Source organism: Sinocyclocheilus grahami, unplaced genomic scaffold, assembly GCF_001515645.1.
Source record: "Sinocyclocheilus grahami isolate Dianchi unplaced genomic scaffold, SAMN03320097.WGS_v1.1 scaffold1073.1, whole genome shotgun sequence".
Classification (NCBI taxonomy): domain Eukaryota; kingdom Metazoa; phylum Chordata; class Actinopteri; order Cypriniformes; family Cyprinidae; genus Sinocyclocheilus; species Sinocyclocheilus grahami.
The window spans coordinates 480,657-506,511 of NW_015506252.1; the positions used below are offsets into that span (position 1 = coordinate 480,657).

Below are 25,855 nucleotides of genomic sequence, written 5' to 3' on the forward strand. Positions count from 1 at the left end.
TCAGAATTATGAGATATCAATTCAGAACTGTGAGATATAAACTCAGAATTATGAGAAGATCAGAATTATGAGATATCAATTCAGAACTGTGAGATATAAACTCAGAATTATGAGAAGATCAGAATTATGAGATATCAATTCAGAACTGTGAGATATAAACTCAGAATTATGAGAAGATCAGAATTATGAGATATCAATTCAGAACTGTGAGATATAAACTCAGAATTATGAGAAGATCAGAATTATGAGATATCAATTCAGAACTGTGAGATATAAACTCAGAATTATGAGATATAAGCTCAGAATTACGAGATATCAATTCAGAATTATGAGATATCAATTCAGAACTGCGAGATATAAACTCAGAATTATGAGAAGATCAGAATTATGAGATATCAATTCAGAACCGTGAGATATAAATTCAGAATTATGAGATATCAATTCAGAACCGTGAGATATAAACTCAGAATTATGAGATATAAGCTCAGAATAAACTCAGGATTACGAAATATAAAATCAGAATTATGAGATATAAACTCAGAATTATGAGATATAAGATCAGAATTAAGCTTATTTCACCATAGAGTAAAATATAAAAAAGGTAATTGTGACTTTTTTTATCTCATAATTCTGAAAAAAAGTCTGAATTATGAGATATTTACTCAAAATTGCAATATATACTCAGAATAAACTGAGAATTATGAGATATAAACTCAGAATAAACTCAAGATTATGAAATATAAATTCAGAATTACGAGATATAAATTCAGAACTGCGAGATATAAACTCAGAATTATGAGATATAAGCTCAGAATTACGAGATATCAATTCAGAATTATGAGATATCAATTCAGAACTGCGAGATATAAACTCAGAATTATGAGATATAAGCTCAGAATTACGAGATATCAATTCAGAATTATGAGATATCAATTCAGAACTGCGAGATATAAACTCAGAATTATGAGATATAAGATCAGAACCGCGAGATATAAACTCATAATTATGAGATATAAGCTCAGAATAAACTCAGGATTACGAAATATAAAATCAGAATTATGAGATATGAACTCAAAATTATGAGATATACTCTCAGAATAAACTCAGAATTACGAAGTATAAACTCAAATTTGCAAGATATAAGCTCAGAATTATGAGATATAAACTCAGAATTACGGGATATAAACTCAGAATTACGAGATATAAATTCTGGTATGTCATAAACTCGCAACTGCAAGGAAAAAGGTAGAATTGCAAGATAAAACATCACAGTTATCGGTTTTATTTATTTTTTAAAAATTCTGTGACAGAAACAAAAACAACAGAATTGTGAGATGCAAACTCAAGACTTATGAGAAAAAAATAGCCAGAAGTATGAGATATGAACTTGCACAAAAAACCCCAAAAAAACTCAGAATTGTGATAAAAAAATTACGTTTTTATTTTTTACATTTCGTGGCAGAAACAAGCTTCCATAGGAAAGGGAAAGTTCAGCATAAGGCAACAACAGGCTTCAAACCGGGTAAGATGGACACTTGGCACAGGATCACAGGAACCCACGGCGGGACGAGAGCCAGAACCTTACGGGGCCACAAAACCTTCTGCTGTCCAGAACAGAGCTCACGGCATCAGATCCTGAGATACGGCACGCTTACATGGGACACAAACAGGATTTGAATCAACTGAAAACATATGTGTGACCCTGGACCACAAAATCAGTCATAAAAGGATAAATTTTTCGAAATTGAGATGTACACATCATCTGAAAGCTGAATAAATAATATTTCCATTGATGTATGGTTTGTTAGGATCGGACAATATTTGGCTGAGATACAACTATTTGAAAATCTGGTATTTGAGGGTGCAAAAAAATCTAAATATTGAGAAAATTGCAACCAAATTAAGTTCTTAGCAATGCATATTACTAATCAAAAAAGTTTACAAGGAAATTTACAAAATATTTACAAAACATGATCTTTAATTAATATCCTGATTTTTGGCATAAAAGAAAAATCGATAATTGTGACCCATACAATGTATTTTTGGCTGTTGCTACAAATATCCCCCAGCGACTTCTATCCTTATCTTATCTTATTTGCAAAAGATTGGAAATAATTTCGGTTTATTTTGATTTATTTTTTGTTTTAGTATCAATATCTGGCAACACTGCATGGCCGGTGTTCTTAAACTGAAAGCCATCAAAAAAGCCCAAGGACAGGTTTTTGCTGACAGGATACGACATTCGGTAAGAGAAACGCAAAAATTATCATGATATTATAATCATAAACGTTATGTCAAAAACAGTAGCATTTAACACTAGTACACACAGATCTGTAGAACAAGTGGGTTACAGAAAGAAATGAAATACGCAAAAACTAGCCCTGAAGAAGTCTATGCCATGTCATTCAGTATAGTTACATTTTCACAATTCATGCTATAAACTTTCATAAGAGCACTAGACAAGTTATGTATTGTTGCAATAAACAACTGAAAAAATTATTTTGATGCAATAAATAGGCTATGATTAAAAAATAATCATCCCTCCTAAACAGAGAAAATATCTTTCACAAACATCTACATGCCATACCATCTCCTTTAAAGTGTTTATAGTGTATATAATGAGTTGTATTTGTAGGGGTTATTATAACACAATTCTTTAACACCAACCCCCATCATGAAATATAAAACTATTTATATATATACAAAAATTGATTGTCAATATAGACAAACTATTTTACATATAGCATGAGTTATTGGGGCGGGGTTATCTGTTTGGCAACCAGTGACAGAAGGAAGGAGTGTTTGGAATTTTTGTCTGAAAACAGTTGTTTAACCAACTAACCAACTGTATCTATCACACTACATGACTGGCCGGGGCTGTCCGGGGCTGTCGGCACATAGACTCGATTCACTTCAGGGCTCGACATTAACGCTTCATTAACGCCAGACAAGTAACATGATTAAAACACCAGTAACCAACACCAAAACACAAGTATTATTCAGATTTTATTACATTTAGAGTAAGTGTTGAATAGTGGATCTAGCTACTGTATATAATGCATCTATTGACAATATAGGGTTCACCTCTCCAGGTGAAATCAAAACGCGCAACACATAGAAACTCAGCATCCTGAGGTAAAAGTTAAAAATGGAATGTTTTTATATTTAATATACAGTTAGTTAGGCCACATCACACAATGTTTTCACCATTATGACAGTTTATTAGATCTAAAAACAGTTCAATAAGCAAATACAATAATATGGTCACTTAAATTTTAGGCGGAAACACAGTGCATTTCACAGCAACCAGCCGATTCATTGCTGATTGATTCCGTGTTTTGAACGAATCGGTTGAGTCAAAGTTTCATTAGCCCATGCATAAACATCTGATAAATCTGCCGTTTGAACGAATCATTTGAATGAATGACTCAATGACTCACTACAAGGAAATTTACAAAATATTTACAAAACATGATCTTTAATTAATATCCTGATTTTTGGCATAAAAGAAAAATCGATAATTGTGACCCATACAATGTATTTTTGGCTGTTGCTACAAATATCCCCCAGCGACTTCTATCCTTATCTTATCTTATTTGCAAAAGATTGGAAATAATTTCGGTTTATTTTGATTTATTTTTTGTTTTAGTATCAATATCTGGCAACACTGCATGGCCGGTGTTCTTAAACTGAAAGCCATCAAAAAAGCCCAAGGACAGGTTTTTGCTGACAGGATACGACATTCGGTAAGAGAAACGCAAAAATTATCATGATATTATAATCATAAACGTTATGTCAAAAACAGTAGCATTTAACACTAGTACACACAGATCTGTAGAACAAGTGGGTTACAGAAAGAAATGAAATACGCAAAAACTAGCCCTGAAGAAGTCTATGCCATGTCATTCAGTAGAGTTACATTTTCAGATGTACAAGACAAAGTTATTGTAGTTATGTATTATTGCAATAAACAACTGATAAAATTATCCACCCTTAAATATAGTAAAGTATTAACAAATTTTGATGCAATAAATAGGGTATGATTTAAGAATAATCATCCCTCCAAAACAGATAAAACATCCTTCACAAACATCTACATGTCTGTCTCCTTCAGTGTTTATAGTGTATATAATGACCTGTATTTGTAGGGATTAGAACACCAACCGCCATAAAATATATATTTTAATAAATAAATATATATATGTATATACTACTGAGAAGTATGATCAATATTTTCTGCAGGTGAAGCCGCTTCATTCACTGACCTCTAGTTGAATAAGAACACATTTTGACTTCATTTTCAAGCTCTATTTTGTATCCTATTCATGGAAACCAGTGTGCAAGATGATTGTTGGGTAATAACCGGGTTTTATCTCCATAAAGAGCTGCCTTCGCATCAGACACAACTTCTGTCCAGGTGAAAAACTGAATAAAAACACTCCCAGCAAAGCAGTCGCAGCCGTTATCTGATAAGAATTTCATTAAAACCTTTATTCCATTACATGTGTTACATTCAATATCCAATGTTTCGTTTGGACACATATATGACGGCATGAATACAAACAAGTGTTCATCTGTTGTGCCGTGCCTAATCAATAGTATAAGATGAGTGAGCAGAACTTCACACCCGCGTATATTTACATAGAAAGTCAAACTTTATACAAAGTCCATGCCGTTAATATTTACACACCTCCGAGCAACCGTCCTTTACAGTTTGTTCTTACAAAAGAAACGCAGCGTTAATAGGGAGCTTCTGACCACAAAAATGGGACGTGACTTGCAAATCTCTTCCAGAATTATTATTATGCATAACCGGACATCAAAACTGGCTCTGTGTTTGGGTGACGTCTGCATTTAAAGGCATTTCATAACAGACACCTGAAATAAATAAATACAGGAATGGGTTACTCCTGTAGTGCTCTCTCTGACCTCCAGGAACAGCGAGGTGTAAAACTCGGGCTCTAGCTGCTTGTTACGGTAGCGGTTCACAATTTCTGTGATTTTCTGTTTCCGCCGCACGTGTGGCGGGCTGTAAGAGTCGCTCTCGAGACGCTTCCTCCGACACGCGTTTATTACAGTCTGACGCACCAGGAATCCTGGAGAGAGTGAGAGAATGACAAGTTCATGACTGCAGACTTCATTTACACACACACACACACACTCGCACACACACCTACGCACTCGCACGCACTCACCCACCCACACACTCGCACTCTCACACACCCACACTTGCACATACACACCCCCCCCCACCCCCACACACACACTTGCACACGCACTCTCACACACCCACACACACTTGCACACTCACACACACACACACACACACCCCGTCCCCACATACACACCCACCCGCACTCTCACACTCACTCACTCGCACTCTCACATGCACTCGCACTCGCACACACCTACACACACACACACACACACGTATGGTCAGCTATCCTTGTGGGGACTCTCCATAGGCGTAATGGTTTTTCTACCCTACCCCTAAACCTACCCCTCACAGGAAACTTTCTGCATTTTTAGATTTTCAAAAAACTTAATTCTGTATGATTTATAAGCTTTTGTACCCGTGGGGACCACAATTTAGGTCCCCACCATGACACGAGTCCCCATGAGTCTGTGTGTAGTCAGGTTTAAGTCCCCACCAGGATATATAAACCAGTACACACACACACACACCCAGTGATCTCCTGCTGACCACCATGTTGTCCACCAGAGGAATGACCATGTTGAATTTGCCCAGAGCACCGTGCAGTTTGACCCGAAACAGGCCAGTCTTCAGCGGATGTATGAATATTATGGGAACATCCTTCTCTGAGGAGCTGGACCTGAGAGAGACCACGTGTGACAGTGAATGAGATCGATGGATTCAGGGACTGAAATCGGTCTTTCACGCTGTTTGTTACCTGGAAGCGCTGCTGTTGACAGCCGTCTCCACACCGGTGCTCGTCTCCGCCAATAACTCAGACACGGGAAAGTTCTCTGAAAGAAAACGCACACAAGGAAAAGTAATGATTTATTAATTAAAGAGCCACATAGAACGCATCTATTTTACATCTTAAGTGGAAGTAAATGGAAAACATTTGACCTATGTCATCGTATCGCTCAACCCACACGACCAACACTTTGGCGTCTGGTCCTAACGGCGGTATCGCCCTGCCAGCCGGCAACTTCCTGCTTTTTACTGTCGGGGACTGAGCGCAAGAATAAACATTACACTCTACTGGTCAAAAACCTGGAACAATCAAGATTTGTTAATTTGGAATAAGTCTATTCTGCTCACCAAGGCTGCATTTATTTGATAAAAAAATACAGTAAAATAGTGAAATATTATTATAATTTAAAATAGCTGTTTTCTATGTGAATATCTGTTAAACTGTAATTTATTTCTGTGATGCACAGCTGTATTTTCAGCATCATTACTCCAGTCTTCAGTGTCACATGATCTTCAGAAATCATTCTAATATGCCGATTTGCTGCTCAACAAACATTTCTGATTATTATCAGTGTTGAAAACAGCCTGAATCCTGAAAAATAAAATGTATCAGTTTCCACAAAAATATTAATGTTTTCAACACTGATAATAATCAGAAATGTGTCTTGAGCAGCAAATCAGCATATTATACTGATTTCTGAAGATCATGTGACACTGAAGACTGGAGGAATGATGCTGAAAATACAGCTGCGCATCACAGAAATACATTACAGTTTAACAGATATTCACACAGAAAACAGCTGTTTGAAATTGTAAATGCAGCCCTGGTGAGCAGAAGAGACTTCTTTTTAAAAATATAATTAAGATCTTTTAATTCCAAACACTATACTCTCTCTATGTATATATGTGCATGTATGTATGAGAACAGCAGTCAAGGACATATGTGACCCTGGAGCACAAAAGCAATGTTAAGTCGCTGGGGTATATTTGTAGCAATAGCCAACAATACATTGTATGGGTCACAATTATAAAAAAAAAAAGTGAAAATACGCACTCACGTGAGAGAGTGTATGTGTGTGTGTGTCTGTGTGTGTGTGTGAGTGAGTGAGTGAGTGTGTCTGTATGTGTGTGCGTGCGTGTGCGTGAGTGTGTGTGTATGCGTGTGTGTGTGTGTGTGAGTGTATGCGTGTGTGTGTGAGAGAGAGAGAGAGTGTGTGTGTGTGTGTGAGTGTATGCGTGTGTGTGTGTGTGTGTGCGTGTGCGTGGGCGTACCTGGTGTCTCAGCGCCGTTGGATGTGTTGATAGTCCAGCTGGTGAACACACTCCCCGTCCATCCCGGATGCTGTCCGACCTCCACCGGCCATCCCAGAGACAACAGCAGCTCCAGAAAGTGTGGCTGTACGTTTGCTGACGACTCCACGTTCCTCAAGATCTACACACACAAGCTCAGTATTAATAAAGCTGATCTCTGCTCACCTGTGACTGCACATCAGCTGCACTCTAGCTGTGTTCAGTGTGCACATTCCCAGCAGGACACTGAAGAGGATTCACCTCTTGGCTGCTCTTCTGTCCAGCTTTCATGTAGAAGATAAACACGGTGTCACACGGCCGGGACGGTAACAGGTCCAGGTAGCCTATGTCATCGAAAAAGCCCGGCACGGATGAGTCCAGAGCGATGAGGTGAGGAGGCAGTCGACTGTTTCCAGGCTCCTGAGAAAAAACACAAAGCACAAGCTAGATTTAACTCAATGTTTTTTCCTGCCATTAATACAGGAATAAACATTATTACTGAGAAAAATCCATGCTTAAAATTAAAAGAATCTGAATCTAGAACATTGGATAATTCTGCATAAGTGTAGCTAGAGGAGAGGCAAATTTAAAAATAAAAAAATAAAAAAAAACTAAAATAGGCAGTAAAATTAATAAAAAATATTATATAACTCACAAATGCAGTGTGATATAGCTTAAACATACTTTCATAATAATTTTTTTTTGAACTAATTTAACATATTGTGCAAAATATGCACTCCACTCTCTTAGTGTAACTTGGTGAGGCTTGTAAGCAGTTATTTTTTTATGAAAAAAAAAAAGAAAAAAAAAAAATATATATATAAAATAAAATCACAAACACTGTGATATTGTTTAAAAATATTTGTATAATACATTTTTAAATTTACATTATTAATTACATTAATTATTAAATTAAAATAAAAAATATAAAAATGAAAGCGAATTCAAAATATGAAAAACACTAATAGTATATAAATAATACTAAATTAACAAAAAATGCATCATATATCCTCATTCAGATAGGAAATGTGTGTGTTTTATATAAAATAAAAATCACAAATGCTGTGTGATATTGGTTAAAAATGATTTTATAATAAAAAAAAATTATATTTACATGATTAATTGTTAATTATTAAATTAAAAATATAAAAATAAAAGCGAATTAAAAATATAAAAAAATACATTTATCTTCATTCAGATAGGAAATGTGTGTTTGATATAAAATAAAATAAAACCACAAAAGCTGTGTGATATTGTTTAAATATTTTTATAATACATTTTTTTATTTTATTTTACATAATTGTGCACAATATTTACTCAAAACTCATTCCAAAGTATGTAATTTGAATCAGAACTAACTGCTGGAACTGATCCAAAGGAACAGCTGAAATACTGAAAAACCTCAAAGACACTGGCCGATCTGCCAGTCCTTCACTAACAGAGACATTCAAAGCAAACATGTGACGGGCCGTTCTCGTACCTTGAGCGCCTCTAGTGACAGGAAGCCGAAGTGCGACAGGAAGAGGCGGGCCGTCTGGAACTCTTGAGCGGGAGCTGGCGGTTTACAGTCTGTCAGCGGGTCTGGGAAGGGTTTGTTCCTCCATAACTCCTCCGTACAGTGCTCCAGTTTCGTCTCGTAATCGATCTGCTTTCCCATCACGGCTCGCAGCTTATCGTGCTGCTGCTCCAACTGAAACACACACACACACATACTTGTATTTGTGGTTTACGGGGACTCTCTATAGGCGTAATGGTTTTTATACTGTACAAACTGTATATTCTATCGCCCTACACTAACCCTACCCCTAAACCTACCCCTCACAGAAATCTGCTGGCAATTTTTGAATTTCATAAAACACTGTTTTGTATGTTTTTTTAAGCCTTTTGTTTTACGGGGACACAGGAAGTGTCTTCATAAACCATGTTTACCTTGTAGTACCCATGTCATTATACACATTTGTGACCTCATAAACCATATATACCAGTACACACACACACTATATACACACACACTCACACAGAGTCACACACACACACACACACACACACACACACACACACACACACACACACACACTCACACACACACACACACACAGTCACACACAGTCACACACACACACACACACAGTCACACACACACACAGTCACACACACACAGTCACACACACACAGTCACACACACACAGTCACACACACACAGTCACACACACACAGTCACACACACACAGTCACACACACACAGTCACACACACACAGTCACACACACACAGTCACACACACACAGTCACACACACACACACACACTTACACACACACTCACATATTATGAGCAGCAAGATGAATCATGAGGTGCACAGATTTTTTGAACGCTTCTTTCTATGCAGTCGTTACTCGTAACTGCTTATCATGGAGAAGAAAGGAAGTCAATCGATATTTATTTAAGTCAATCACGTCACATTGATTTCTATAATGCTTATGTAACACTGACTGTTTCAAAGCAGCTTCACAGTAATAAACAGGAAAATTACTGAATCGATGCGAACTTCATCAAATATGACACAAAGTCAAATTCTAACAAGGCAATCGTGTTATTATTATACTGTCATTTATTTAATACTTAAAGGCTTGATAGGCTATTAATTTTCAAAAATTGGTTTACATCAGTGCAGTGCTTCCCACAGGATCTTGTGGACCTCGGAAATTCTTCCGAATTTGAATAAAAGTTTTGTTCATACCCTGTACAAGCAGCACAGTTTCAGGATTGACATACATCCCGCATGCCTCATATAAATGCAGGATTCACTTAATAGCTTGTTTGCAGTCAGAGTTAGTCGCTTAGCCTATATCCACCGCCTCGATGGCAGGAACATATTTCAATTTAGTTGAAAAATCGCTCCTCTTCATAACATTAGGATCACGTCCAACATATGTCGTGATTTTCTGTTTAATCACGGGATTACAAACAAGCTATTACATGACTTGAAATTACATATATTTGTGTTATTTTACACTTTAATCTGTTAGGAACATTTGTTTACTTGATACATTTTTACATTTTAATCTTAAACATGCCATTAAAAGTATCTTTGTAATGGTTGAAAATGTTCTTTATTATCATTTATTTGCACTTTAATCTGTTTGAAACCTTTGTTTACTTTTACTGTTTTATTGTTTTAAAGTATATAAATGCCGCTTATATAAGAAACGAAAGTGACTAAACTTGTTATTAAGAGGGCAGCACCTCATTTTGCATACCATGATAAAAGCTTCATCAATCACCGTGATATTAAACTGAGATAACATCCACATAGAAGTGTGTAACACTAAAGCTAACACAATGCTCTGAGGCTTTTTACCTCTTTATTTACAATGTCATGGAGATCCGGGATGCTCAGGTCAGCTTTCACGAACGGAATCTTATCCACTTCTTCTGGAAACGGCCTGTGCTTGACGTTAAACCGAATCCCTACATCGTTTTTGGGATCCGGTCGGCTTTCAGGAACAAACACTTGCTGCGGGACATAAAGAGACGAAGTATAATCATAACTCTGCTCATCACACTAATTGGATACTAGTTTTGGATGCTGATTCCAAAAAATACTGTGTGTTTTGCTTGAGCACGTCACACTTTCTCAATAAATATGATGCATTTTGTAGTCACCATTTTCACATGACATTATTTTATGCTTATGATTTCAAGGTTAGAATTACAGCCAGTGACAGAAGAAAACACAAACACGAGCCTGATGTTTTCTGCTTCATCTGTTGGTGTTTTACAGCCATAGAAAATTACAGATTTGATGAAAAAGCTTATTTATTTCTAAACTTGTTCATGTAGTTTTTTTGGCATTAAATAGAGAATTTGAACATATTTTTCCAAGTTAAATTATGCATTTTAAATACACTGTTTTGTCTTTAAAACCAAAACTTTTGAAAGCTGACTGTTTTGTTACAGTCAAACCACAATGTTTTCAGACACATTCACACATTATCGCAGCTTATTCGCTATAGTTTAGAAAATGGTAATAAAATATGACAAGAACTCAGAGTTAAACTGTGTCAGAACAAATTCACCTGTGTGCGCGTGTGTGTGTTTGTGTGTGTGTGTTTGTGTGTGTGCGCGTGTGTGTGTGTGTGTGCGAGTGCGTGTGTGTTTGTGAGTGTGTGTGTGCGCGAGTGTGAGTGTTTGTGTGTGTGTGTGTCTGTGCGCGAGTGTGTGTGTGCGTGAGTGTCTGTGTGACTGTGTGTGTGTGTGTGTGTGTGTCTGTGTGTGTGCGTGCGTGGTGTCTCAGTTTTAGTGGATGTGGTCAGGTCAAAGTGTCTCAATAATTTTGGTCCAAATTTGTATAAATTTTACTGGTAGTCCACTGTATGAAGAATTTTTAGGTATAATATATCAGTTTACTTTATTTTGCTATCCTCACTTACATAAATAAACTATAGTGACCTGCACCCACTAGTAAAAAAATATATAACAAAATGATATCTGGTGTCTGAATAACTTTTGGTTTGTATTTTGATAAATCTTCATTCTTATTTTGTGAAAAAGAATAAAATTAATTTGAACTCAGCATCATCAAATTAGGTAAAATTAGGCCTTTTTTTTTGCAAATACTGATTCTGTGAAGCCACATTCTTTCACAGGCCATTTTAATTGCTTCTGATTGGCTACTAAAAGCGCTTCTACATTCTGATTGGTGGTTGAGATTGAGTCTAACCTTCTGACTGGCTCTTGCTCCTCGAGGCTGATGGAAGAGCTGCATTGTCCACGCGTGTCGACCGGACATGCCTCTGATTAACATGGTCACTGACGGACTGGGGTCTGCTGACACAAACGCAATGTTAAGAAACCAGAGTTGAAAATATAGCGGAGGACTGACGTGTGAAGTGTGTCGTTCTCACTCTGCTCGTTTCCCAGCGGCTGCTCCAGCATGGCAAGAATGACGGAGTTATCCAGAACGAAGTATCTGAAGTTGCTGTGGGATGTGGAAGTGAGTTGGGAGTATTTGATCAGCGTGTCTTCATTCAGCAGACTGCAGGGCGATGCGGGGCCGCTGGGAGACGGGAACGCACCCAACACCTGCATTATACTGGAACACACAGCATCACAAATCACAGACGGGCTTGAAAACCACGGGAGAGAGAGGTCAATGCCAGTTTATGAAGGACGCTCACCATGATAATGTGGCCTCGGCAGCGTCTTTAACCCTCATCGACGCCGGGTTGTGCTCTTTATCACCTTTGTACTTCACTTCCTGTTCGCCGGTTTTGGACTTGCTGCCCGAGATGCCGAGCTCGACGATTTCCAACACCTCGATCAGACAATCCTTAAAGACACAATAAAATAAGACTGAGCTCATAAAATGAAACGCATTACAGATCAAACAACAGATGAGTGGCCAAAACAACAACAACAACAACAAAAATCTCTATTTTCTTCAGACATCTTCATAATTATTAATTTAAACATATTGTGTTGTTTCAAGTACTGCTCTAAACGGTAAAAATCTAGTTAAAACATTCAAGGCATGTTTTCCACAAATTATTATTATTTTGTTTTATATATATGCACCAATATAATAAAGTATGCTACTGTTAAAAAGTTTCGGGTCAGTAAGATTTCTTTTTTTTTTTAAAAGAAAATAATACTTTTATTCATCAAGGATGCATTAAATTGATCAGAAGTGACAGTAAAGACATTTATAATGTTACAAACCATTTAAATAATTCAAATAAATGCTGTTCTTTTGAACTTTCTATTTCTGAAAATATCACAAAAATATTAAGCAGCAACATTGATAATAATCAGAAATGTTTCGTGAGAAGCATATTAGAATGATTTCTGAAGGATCATGTGACACTGAAGACTGAAAATTCAGCTTTGATCTCAGAAATAAATTACATTATAACATATATTCACATAGAAAACAGTCATGTTAAATTGTAATAATATTTCACAATTTTTACTATATTTATGATCAAATAAATGCAGCCTTAGTGAGCAGAAGAGACTTATTTAAAAAAACATTAATGAATCTGATCCGACTCTAAACTTGTGAACAGTAGTATATACAGTATATATATTGTACTAAAAAGCAATATGTACCTACATACAGTACATGTACAAATTTAAAACCAGTAAAATGCACATTGTTTAGAAGATAATGTAAACAAATCACTGAAGCGATGAAGTGGAATTGAATCAAACTTCCCAAATCTATCACCATTTTATAGAGGATTCAATTAGAGGCATCAAAACAGAGTGTGCGAATCTTATCGCTGCTCTTTTTAGGAAGCTTAATATCTGAATCAAAAGTGGTGTGAAATCATTACAATGTTTCTTGATTTCATCAATACATCTCGAATGTTTAAGCAGCCTGAGCTCAATTATATTCGTCATTTAACTAAATGCCATTTGGCAGTAGGGTTGTGACGGTGAGGAAATCTTCCCACTGGTTAATCGACGTGTAACAACACGTTTCCTCGCTTTCCTTCGCTTTTAAATAGCTTGTAAAAGCAGCGTGCGCATTTTACTTTCACTTTCAAATAACGGCAATTCGGCGTAAAGCAATTGTTTGTTTGAACTTTCCCTCACTTTTCTTCGCTTTTAAATAGCTTAAAAGCACCATGCACATTTTACTATTATCTAATAGCGTCAATTCGGCGTCAGTTGCTTGAATGCAACAAAAAAATACAACGTCAAACTCACTTTAGCCTATATATAAAACATAGAACTTTTATTAACAAAACAAATAAAAATACACCATGCTATAGGGCAGGCTATGCCTAATATAAAATAACAAATAACTTACATAAAGTTTAAATAGGTAGCCTATACAAAACTGGAAATATGTAAACATGTATAATATATAACCAAATAAATAAGAAACGTAGAACGTTTATTAGCAAAACGAGTAAGAAAGTTTGGAGGCACGGCGTACACCTTGATGTCAAATAAAATAAATAAATGACACAAAGTTTAAATAAAGTAAAAATCAGCAAACAATGTGGAACCAATTAAAAAAGAAACGAATGTTTAAAAAACTTCCAAAATCAGCTTAGATAAACAGCAGAAGTCAACAGGCTTTTCAAAATCCAAAATACTGCCAAACAGGTGCTTTTGCATTTCGTCTCGAAACTAAATCATCCGCGATCGTCTTGTCTGTCTCAGACTCACTCTCCTCACTGGAGAAATGAAATCTGATCTGTGATGCAACTGTCGTTCGTTGTAGTGTCTGTTCTTTTACTGAACTAAATTATATTTATTACTATAAAAAAATCTAAACGACGGTGGGCGTCGGTGGGCAAGTGACAAGTGGGCAAGTGACGTAACTGGTGTTGCGGCTTAATGTTAGCACCGTCTATCGCGGCAAGCCTATTTGGCAGTAGACATAAATGGGAAGTTGATTTGAATCGCAAGCTTTGTTTTTTGGCTTCACTGATCAGTTTCAGCATTTCCAGACTGTAAAATAGCTGAAGCTGAGGTCAGACGGGCCGTACCTTCTCATTGAGCATGTCGGGGTGCTCTGTGAGCCAGACGCACAGGCAGTGGAAAGCAGCGACGATCATGGAGTGCAGATCTCTGGAGTGAAGCGGAGCGGGACGACTGCACTGATACACGATATAACTGCACACGGAGCTGACGGCACGCTTACGATCCGACGACTCCACGCTCACCTTCACCTGGACAGAAAAACACATGCATTTTATGGAAAGTGGTCCAAAAGTGGAATTATTATGATTTTTTTTTAAATACATATTTTTGAAAGAAGTCTCGTGCTCAGCAAAGCTGCATTTGTTTGATCAAAAATAAGAGTAAAAACAGTAAAAATTTTGAAAAATTATTGCAATTTCAAATAACTTTTCTATGTGAATATCTGTTAAACTCTAATTTATTTCTGTGATGCGCAGCTGTATTTTCAGCATCATTACTCCAGTCTTCAGTGTCACATGATCTTCAGAAATCAGTATAATATGCTGCTGCTTAACAAACATTGAACACATTGAAAACATGAAAACATTATTCCAAAATTTTTGTGGAAACCGTGATGCATTTTATTTTTCAGGATTCTTTGATGACACAGCACGCCACAGACAGCGGGTTAGTAACACACACACACACACCAGACGCAAGCCAGGCACAGAGATGCAGACGTGATACGGCCATGTGATGGCAACCGCAAACCATACACATGATCACAGACGAGCACAAGAACGCGTTATCGCTCGCTAGTTACAGACACTGATGATTTAGTCCAGCAAAATCATAATAACAGAGGCTTCATTTGACACCATGCTTTGAAAATAAAGAAAAGCATTCATTATATAGAACAAAAACTGGTTAAAGACATTCCACGTGAGCCGCACTTTGAAGAAATATCCACTTCATTCCACATTCATTTGCAGACAGGCATTTTAAAATGTGCCAGTGATGAAGCATCATTGCACTGTATTTTAATAATGTTATTGTATTGTTTTATTGCTTTTTAGTCTGCTTTGTAATGTGCCTGTTTGTCTTATTTCACAGCACACTGGTCAACTTTGGTTGTGTTTAATGGTGCTATATAAATAAAATTGACATTGACATTAAAATGCACCATAAATATGTTTGACAAACACCATGCAACTTCTACAAACATGCATGACATCACATTCCTCAGATGCACTTAAAAAGAAAAGCACAGCTAGCCATCTGGGCCTCTTCATTTTTGGGTCACACTTGGTACCTTCGCGGTAAAAAATGCCGAATGAAATAACTTTTTTCTTTTTTCAGGAAAATCAATGTAATATATTTTTCTTCAATAATATTTTTGGATTATTATTTAAAATTATGAGGGGATTTTATGATACTATGCAATATTTATATAATTTTTATGAGCTATTTTTTTCACAGTCATTTCAAAGGTACCAAGTGTTACTTTTTTAATTTTCGACCCTTTAACATTTCCGAATCACGTCCATGATTTTTTTGTGTGTTCACATAGCTAACGTGACAAAAGTCACCAATTGTCATCCCATTCCGATGGTGCAAAAAAATTAAAACATTCAAAATGTAAATTTTTTTGGTCAGTTTCGAACGAAGAGGCCTAGAAGGCTAGACCAAAAAAATTAGGATTGTTTACATATTGGCTAGTTTTATGATACGTTTAAAGTGCTTTTATGATATTATGGTATCGTAAGCGTTCACTGAAAGGAAAGTGCAGCGTGAATGTTCTCCAAAATATCTTGTGCTCCACAAAAATGAAAAATCATATTGTGGGATGGCACAAATAAAATAAACTACACCACACTCTGGGTGGTATTGTAAATGTGAGCGCAAAATATAATAAACAGGATCACTTATAGCATCTGTGAGTCACACAGTTGATTAATCTTGGCATTGCTGGAATAATTAAATGGGTGAAATCTTACTGAGCTTTTACATTTATGCAAAGCATTCCGTGACAAAAGTCACCAATTGTCATCCCATTCCGATGGTGCAAAAAAATTAAAACATTCAAAATGTAAATTTTTTTGGTCAGTTTCGAACGAAGAAGGCTAGACCAAAAAAATTAGGATTGTTTACATATTGGCTAGTTTTATGATACGTTTAAAGTGCTTTTATGATATTATGGTATCGTAAGCGTTCACTGAAAGGAAAGTGCAGCGTGAATGTTCTCCAAAATATCTTGTGCTCCACAAAAATGAAAAATCATATTGTGGGATGGCACAAATAAAATAAACTACACCACACTCTGGGTGGTATTGTAAATGTGAGCGCAAAATATAATAAACAGGATCACTTATAGCATCTGTGAGTCACACAGTTGATTAATCTTGGCATTGCTGGAATAATTAAATGGGTGAAATCTTACTGAGCTTTTACATTTATGCAAAGCATTTTTTTTTCAATGCTTTTGTTAAAAGTTAAAAGTTCAAACAGCTCTAATGCATCGGTCGGTTGTGCACAGTGTCCCTCTGGGCTTACCGTAGTCCCTCATCAGGGCCTGTGCGGGACGCTCGCTGTCTGGAGTCGTAGCCTCGGAGCTGCCTGCGCTTGTGTTGCTGATGCCGCTGTTATTACGACTGTGGCTCTTAGCCAGAGAATGGCTTCCATCCACACTGCCCTACACAGAGCACAGACACAATGCCATTTTTAACTGGTAAATTGTGAGTGCTCTTCATCACATTTCATGTCGCTGACACTTCAAATCTATCTCTTTGAAATTACAGAGCTCATAAATAAATAGGAAGTATAACTCGTACCACTTCAGCTTGAGCACCAACAGACTCCAACAGAGCCGAATCCTGGACGATATTCAGCATTGCCGCTATAAACAGACAGAAATGCAGTTATTACTGACACTTATCACTATTAAATGTGCATAAATCAAACTAAAGCAATAACTCAAAAAAGACGCTTTTATTACAGTTAAGGAGATTTGGTTGGCATGATGCAAAGCGGGTAAAATCCCTACATACATCCTTATTGGTTTTATGGCAAACTGCTTTTATAAAATGATTGGATAATAATAATAATAATACTTTTTTTTATGTAATGACAAAATATTAAAATAATTAATTAGCTTTTATAAAATAATGATAACTGCATTTTTCTAATATAAGAATATTAATTTTGTTAAATAGCTTTTATAAAATAATAATAATAATTTCTAAATAATATTATAATAAAATATTACAATAATAACATATTAAAATTGTTAATATATTTTATTATTATTTTATAAAATATTAAAATAATTAATTAGCTTAACTAATGGCTAATTAATATTTATATACGAGTTCAGTCACAAGTTTGTGTATATCAGGTATCAAGGGTTTGAACGAGGCTCATCCAATCAGATTTTAGTGCCTGAACTATATGTTTTACAATATTTCTCTATCAGTAAATGGACATATTGATCAGGCAGCCGTACCTAATATCATCTGTGTATTGATCGAGTCTGTCTCTGTTTGCAGGGCGCCAATCAAAATATTGACCAATCGCAGCTTCAGGGAGAGGAAGGTGACGGCCTTGTCATGAAGAGAGTTGTCATCATTGCTGAATTTCCCCTCCAACAGAACCTGCAAACGCAATTAGAAACCACAGCCTATTTTAATTTGTATTTTTATCCCAGAAAATTAAGTTACAGAGAAAATGATTAAATGCTAAACCCAGATCTGAAGCCTTTCACCTCTGATTTGACGTTGCCAAAGTGGTGAGGAAGAGGAAGCATGGACAGCAGGATATGGATGGAAGCTCTTCTCAGCTCAGTGGGGTTCACATACGACTTAAACTTAGACAACTCTCTGTTGGCGCAGAAGAAACATGCATTAAAAACAGAGCATGTAGACTAGGGCTGGGTAAAAAATATAGATATCTGGATATTAAAGGTCCCATATTGTACACCTTTCTGGAGTTTTATTTTAGGTTTTGATGTCCTTAAGAATATATATTTGCGGTATAAGTACCAAAAACCATCTCAATATATTTTTACAGCTCCTCTCTCAGGAACTCTGCTGAGAACGGGTCGATTTTGGCCTGTCTAATTAATATTCATGAGCCTCTCTTCTGATTGTCCTGTTGTGTTCTGAGTGACGCACGGCCAGGCCAACCACAGGTAACTAGGGTCAGCGATGTCACAGCGCTAGCTGGAGGCAGCTAAACAAAGGGGAAACTGGAGCCGGCCCATTCAAACCAGCGCAGGTTCGGCTACATAAGGAGCTTAAAATAGCATCTTGTTGTGATGTTGGGTGCCAGAATCGACGTAGTACAGCCTCAAATTAGAAATTTGATCGCATATCTGCTGCCACTGCCAGACAAAAAACTGACGACAGCTGTGGTTAAACGCTATAAAATGAGCGGACTGGACAGAAACGATCATCAAAAAATGTGAGTGTAACGTTACAGGTCAGCCGATCTGGTTTTGTGGTTAAAGTTAACCTTTTCGACATGCTTCCGTGTTGTTGTTGCTCAGCAATGGCATGGACGCGATGTTGTCTGGGGGTGTGGCTAAAGGAGAGCGGGACGGTGGGCGGTGCTCGGCGGGGTGGCTGAAGGCGGTGACTGTGTAGTTCTGACGTCAACTTTTTACGGAAGTCACAATGGTTCGTGAAAAATCACAGCTACTTTATGCAGACTGTGTGCATTTTACTGTGGACTGACTGTTTTGAAACTTATATGGTAGTTACATAGCACCTAGACCTCAGTTATCGTGAAAAAAGCCAGGAAATTTCAGTTCTGACAATATGGGACCTTTAATCGATTCAAATTTTTACGGAACGATATCGATTCTTAAATCCCAAATATTGATTAGTCTAGCCTGTTTTCAGTTAATGGACGGAACATTGAAGGGTACTTCCCATCCAATATATCGCAATAAGCATTGTGCTTTGGACTTTTAATATGAAACAAAGTCTCAGATTTCAAATTTTGTCCATTGTATTGCAGAATTTAAACATTAAATGACGTTTTGGCACTGTTTAATGTGGAGTGATAGATCGCTGTAGCGCTGCGCGCCTCAGTTCAGTAAAAGCTGATCATCTCCTCCACTTTAATACCAGTTTCAGCACAAAATAAACATGACTAAACATCCGAAGGTAAGTTAAAAGAAAGAGTACAACTTTACAATCCGTATCCTGTCTCATGTAATCGCTCAATCAGTGTTTCAGCCGCGCAAAGACTGTGGCTTGTAAACAATGTCACGTAACGTCACATTTACCCCAGAAAAACATATTCGGTGACCATAAACTCATTAGTAAGCTAGAAAAATAAACTGTAGATATAACTGCTAAATATATGCACCATATTCATAATTTTTGCTGTTCTTCAGTGTTTAGTCATGTATGTTTGAATAAATCCATCAAGTTTTTGACAGCCACCATTTAAATGTTTATATTTCAAAAAATTAACTAAAGTAGAAGTAGGCTATTATTATGTAGCTAATTATAACTTTATTAATTAAAAAAGTTCATTAAGTGTAATTTTAGAAGTTGTATATTAGCCTACGAATCAGTACATTTTAACCTTCAGTATTATAGTAATGTAGTACCAACTGACGCTCATGTATATTTTACAGCATTAGTTGAGAGATTTTTTTTTTCCTTGAGAAAATTTGGCATGTACTGTACCTGATATGTATCCAAAATAATCAATACTGTATCGAATCGCAAGCTTGTGAACGAGAATCGAATCGAAACGTGAAATTTGTGTCAAAACCCAGCCCTAATATAGACATATTTTGGATCCGATTTCTCAGAAATCAGAAAGCATCGCTCACCGATCCGGTAGGATGGTCTCCAGCGCAGATATGAAGTAAGGAACCACAACATTGATCCCTTTGAGATCAGAGCAGAACAGAGCCGAAGAGTTGAGGATGATGCTGGCTAAAACCGGCCTGCAGATGAAGTCCGATATCTGAAGACCCTGCATGAGGACCATGTAGAACCTAACAGAACCATCAGATACAGAACAGAGGTTCATCTGTTTGGAATAATCAATATTTTTAAGTTTTGAAGTCTCTTATGCTTCCCAGGGCTGCATTTATTAAACCAAAAATACTGTAAAAATTGTGAAATATTATTACAATCTAAAACAGCTGTTTTCTAAGTGAATATCTGTTAAAGTATAATTTATTTATCTGAATCTTCAGCATCATTCCTCCAGTCTTCAGTGTCACATGATCTTCAGAAATCATTCTAAGATGCTGATTTGCTGCTCAAGAAACATTTCTGATTATTATCAATGTTGAAAACTTGAGTGGAAATTGTGATGCACTTTATTTTTCGTGATTCTTTGACGAATAGAGAGTTCAAAAGAACAGCATTTTTAAAAAATAGAAATCTTCTGAAACATTATAAATGTCACTCTTGGTTAATTTAATGCATACTTGCTGAAAAAAAAAACGTAATTTCTTTAAATTAATTTATTTCAAATAAATGCAAGATAGTTGAGCATAAGAGACTTCGGAAACATCAAAAATCTTAAAGGGATAGTTCATCCAAAAATTTAAATTCTGTCATTAATTACTCACCCTCGTGTTGTTCCAAACCCGAAAGACCTTCGTTCATCTTCGGAACACAATTTAAGATATTTTTGATGAAATCTGAGGGCTCTCTGACCCTCCCATAGACAGCAAGGTAACTACCACGTTCAAGGTCCAGAAAAGTACCAAGATGATCGACAAAGTAGTCCGTGTGACATCAGTGGTTCAACTGTAAAGTTACGAAGCTACGAGAATACTTTTTTGCACAAAGAAAACAAAAATAATGACTTTATTCCACATTTTCGTCTCTACTGCGTCACTTGTGGATGCGCGTTCACAACAGTATCATGACACGATAAACGAAGGTCTTACGGGTTTGGAACAACACGAGAGTGAGTAATCAATGACAGAATTTTCATTTTTGGGTGAGCTAACTCTTTAATGATTACAAACTTGTGACTAGTAGAGTAATGACTGAGGAGGTGATTCATTGGGAACAGCTAGTGATTACCTGGACAGGTACACTGCAAGTATCTCCTCTCCAGTCTTCTTACTGCAGAAGATCCTACACAGCGTCCCACACGCTTCGGCTCGACCCGACTCGTAATTATCAGGAAACTCATTGGCGTCGAACATTGGGTTGGACACCATGGTGTCCGTGGACATCTGAGAGCCTTTACGTCTCAGTTCAACTCCAGCTTGAGTTGCTATGGCTGAGAGAGAGAGACAGAGAGACGGGAAGGAGAGACACAAGCGCAAACACTCAGTGACGCTTTACATGCGAAGCTTTCGCAGGAGCCCATGACAGGGATTACCGACAAAGAGATTTTCAGACAGGCAGAGCAGTAAAAAACGCCCAATCATGCGCTCTAATCTAATAAATGCGACCGCAAGGGATAGAGATATTAAGATGTTATAAACATTAACATCACGATTTTCTGTAAAACTGCTTTTTAAAAAAATGTGCTACATACCGCTTGAATGGCTTAAAACGGAATGTTTCATTTTTAATATATAACAAAATATTATTATAGTTAATTAGCTTTTATAAAACAATGTAATAATAATAATTATTATTATTAATAATATTTTTCTAATATAATATAAAATAATACAGTTAATTAGCTTTAATAAAATAATGTAATAATAATGATTATTATAATTATAATTATAATTACATCAAACTACCCTTCACATAGGTCAAAACTCGTAACGCCATCAAAAGCATGCCGTTGAACAGTTTTAGCTTGATCTTTAGGTCAATAGCAATAATTACTGGATAAAATGCATGACGTTTTATTACACAGGCTAAATATGTAGATGCATCGAGACAACTCAACTTTAAAATGCATATGACATTCAGAGAAATACAAATGTTGGACATTCTGACAATGAAATGCCAAAAGTTTGGAATAATTAGGATTTTTGAATGTTTTTGAAAGAAGTCTCCTATGCTCATCAATATTGCATTTATTTTTTAATCAAAAATACAGTGAAAATTTTGAAATATTATTGTAATTTCAAACAGCTGTTTCTATGTGAATATCTGTTAAATTGTAATTTATTTCTGTGATCAAAGCTGTATTTTCAGGATCATTACTCGTCTTCAGTGTCACGTGATCTTCAGAAATCATTCTAATATGCTGATTTGCTGCTTAAAAATATTAAAAAAAAACGTAATTATTCCAAACTTCTGATTTAAATACTAAGTGAAAAAGTCACTGTTTAACCGTAATTACATACTATTCACCATTTGTACCTATAAATATTCAAGCTTTAGAAGATTTATCTTTCCACGAGAGTTTATTACATTTGTTTGACAGGACTTTCGCATAATTTCATTTGCAGTAGGAAGCGAGTGCTAATCTAATGGGACTTTGGCTTCAGCAGCACATTTCTATCGATTTGGAGGATGCGGCCTTCTTGTTCGGATCACGCGAAATCGCATTGGAGAGCCATAATGTTCAATCGTGTTTGTGTGCGAGCGGCTCGAGACAGAACAGAACGCACTATTCGACATCTCCTGGTCAGTCTCCCTGTTATCAGAGCATCTCGGTTGGATTTCATGTCAGACAAACATTGATTAAAGGCCAATTTCTATAGTCCAGCATCCTAAATTAAGACAATAATGCACGATATGGCTGAGACAAATTGCACCAACAATCATGACATGCAGGAATATCCATACAAAAACATAAAAATAACCAATGAAAACGCTAACAAAACACAAAAGCTGTCAAATAAAGGCTGGGCAAAAACTCAAAATAAGACTGGTTGGTGTGTTTCTTTGGAGAAGATCAGTTAGTAGAGGTCCTTCAGGAGATGGGAACTGGTTTTAATGATGGCGGGTAAGTTGAATCAAGGAGAAGGATCAAGCGCAACAAACATTCTCGGCCCACTTCAGGATCCTGAATATTTGTTGCAGCTGAGCCAATGAGATTTGGGCAGCAGTCAAAACACTCCCCGGACCTTTAACTCAAGCAGTTTATGCGCAAGTCTCTTGCCCCAAGAAAACAAGTACTGCAACAATGGACGAGTGACAGTGTCAACGAAAGAAACGAAAAAGACGGAAGTAAACAAACTGAAATGAACCAAATAACTGCAACTGGTAAAGCTTGTGTTCCTACTTACAAGATTTATAAGAAAGAAGAATTTGGAAAAATGTTGCTGCAAGATAACAGAGATAAAATGGAAACAAATCAAAGAACAGCAGTAGTAGACTATTCAGACGTTTTGTTCTGCTTTTGTGCTTTTAAAGACACAGGGAGACCATTAAAAAGAGTTTCAGTTACCCATCATGCAAAAATGAAAACTGAACAAAAACAATGCAAGTTCAGAAAAGATGTACGCAATGCTATTAACAACTCCACAGAATGGTTTCAATCAATTCACTACATGAAAAATAAGACTAGATTAATGACACACAATTTCAACAGTGTGATAAAACATAAAAACTGTCCAGTTGCCATGAGTGGAAACTAACCCAACATAAACATATTAGAAAGCTGAATGTTAACACATCATAAATCTACTTTTACTTCACATACGTGTACAAAACACCAATTTCAATTCATTGACTGATATTTACCTTACCGATAATACCTTACATACCCATAACTACCTAATTAAAGGAATAATTCAGGCAAAAATGAACATTTGCTCAGAATTTACTCACCTTCAGGCCATCCCAGATGTAGATGAGTTTGTTTGTTCATCAGATTTGGAGAAATGTAGCATTGCATCAGTGTCTCAGCAATGGATGCTCTGCAGTGAATGGGTGCCGTCAGAATGAGAGTCCAAACAGGTTGCAGTCTGCCATCCGAGATTAGAGAGATTACATCCATAAACACCTGTAAAGCTGCGGTTAAAAATTACTTCTTGTTATTAGCCTTCAAGGGGTTGGGCTAGTTTGTGTGTTTTTACTTGGACTGTTTGTTGTTTTATGTATTGTATGTAGCCGTATGTTGATTGTACAGCACTTTGGTCTGCAGGTGCAGTTGTAAAGTGCTCTATAAATAAAATGAATGAATGAATGAAACACTTTAGGGTGTAAAATGAACATGTGTGAGTACTGACTGGGTCAGTAGTGCAAGATTCACCAACTTTAAAGGGATTATTCACCCAAAAATGAAACTTCATCCTCATTTACACTCCCTCAAGTTGTTCTAAACCTGTATGACTTTCATTCTGTGGAACACCAACAAAGCCGTCAGATGCCATTGGTTCTCACAAGCTAAGAAGGTAAACCTGCCAACGGATAACAACTTAAATAGTGCACAGATACATGGACCTATTTTTATATTATTTTTTTGTCCTGATCACTGTCTGCTTTTATAGTATGCAAAAAAGCAGTGTAAACATTCTGCTAAACATCTCCTTTAGTGCTTCACTGAAGAAAGAAAGTCACATGGGTGTCGCCATGATGGTGAGTAAATGATCTGCATTATTGGGTGAATTATTCCTTTAATCCACAAACAATAATCTTGAATTCAAACACAGACGTCCCTCGCATTATGAGCCTTCAGTTCACTAATTTCTTCTTGAAGTTAGTTTGAAGAAAAAAAATTAGCTTGAATGGACACTGAAGTTATAAAATTAGATTTGTCCTTTGTAAACGATACTTAATAAAAAGGCAGACAAGTTTAGAAACAAGGTTGCATCCTAATTCTTATCCTTTTATTCCAAAACTATAAAGTATTGTGATCAGTTCTTAATTAGGATTCGTTTTGAGAGAGTTTGTGACTGAGCTTTGCTTATAATGCAAGAGAAACCTGTTCACAGCATTTCAAAAGTTTCCAGAGATGCAATGAAATGCAACCAGACACACACTCCATCACGCATCCCAGCTCAGTTGCTGATTGGCAGTAAATGCTGGAAACCCCTGCATTCAAATTTGGCTATTTGCCTAAAACCTCTGTGGACATACTGATTGGTCGGCAAAGGAAACCGATCTCCCTCTTGACATCCTGCGTTCCAGAAAGCTCCACAGACAGATTTAAACCGAAAGAGTTTATTGATTGTTGCTTGTAAGTGGAAAGCTGATATTTTACAGCCATTTCATCATGTATACCCTCCAACTCACAGACAGGATATTAAAGACCCCATATTAAAGAAACATGAAGTTGGAGCAGGACGTCATAGGCCTGGTCGCCTTTTT

The 25,855-nt window shown here is 36.6% G+C and overlaps 1 protein-coding gene across 1 annotated transcript in view; it reads right to left on the bottom strand.

The window, feature by feature from the left end:
* Positions 1-25,855, bottom strand: part of ralgapb (Ral GTPase activating protein non-catalytic subunit beta) — a 43,637-nt gene that overhangs the window by 4,874 nt on the left and 12,908 nt on the right. Inside the window, exons 9-28 of the mRNA XM_016251854.1 lie at positions 23,830-23,865; positions 21,710-21,911; positions 20,494-20,661; positions 18,409-18,523; positions 18,151-18,298; positions 17,480-17,544; positions 17,152-17,340; positions 14,735-14,917; positions 12,410-12,561; positions 12,137-12,324; positions 11,953-12,056; positions 10,591-10,746; positions 8,712-8,921; positions 7,493-7,651; positions 7,134-7,373; positions 6,095-6,224; positions 5,913-5,988; positions 5,686-5,834; positions 4,909-5,096; positions 1,520-1,604 (exon numbers count right to left, since the gene is read on the bottom strand). Of these exons, the coding sequence (XP_016107340.1) occupies positions 1,520-1,604; positions 4,909-5,096; positions 5,686-5,834; positions 5,913-5,988; positions 6,095-6,224; positions 7,134-7,373; positions 7,493-7,651; positions 8,712-8,921; positions 10,591-10,746; positions 11,953-12,056; positions 12,137-12,324; positions 12,410-12,561; positions 14,735-14,917; positions 17,152-17,340; positions 17,480-17,544; positions 18,151-18,298; positions 18,409-18,523; positions 20,494-20,661; positions 21,710-21,911; positions 23,830-23,865 (2,943 nt within the window). The remainder of the gene's footprint in view (positions 1-1,519; positions 1,605-4,908; positions 5,097-5,685; positions 5,835-5,912; positions 5,989-6,094; positions 6,225-7,133; positions 7,374-7,492; positions 7,652-8,711; positions 8,922-10,590; positions 10,747-11,952; positions 12,057-12,136; positions 12,325-12,409; positions 12,562-14,734; positions 14,918-17,151; positions 17,341-17,479; positions 17,545-18,150; positions 18,299-18,408; positions 18,524-20,493; positions 20,662-21,709; positions 21,912-23,829; positions 23,866-25,855) is intronic.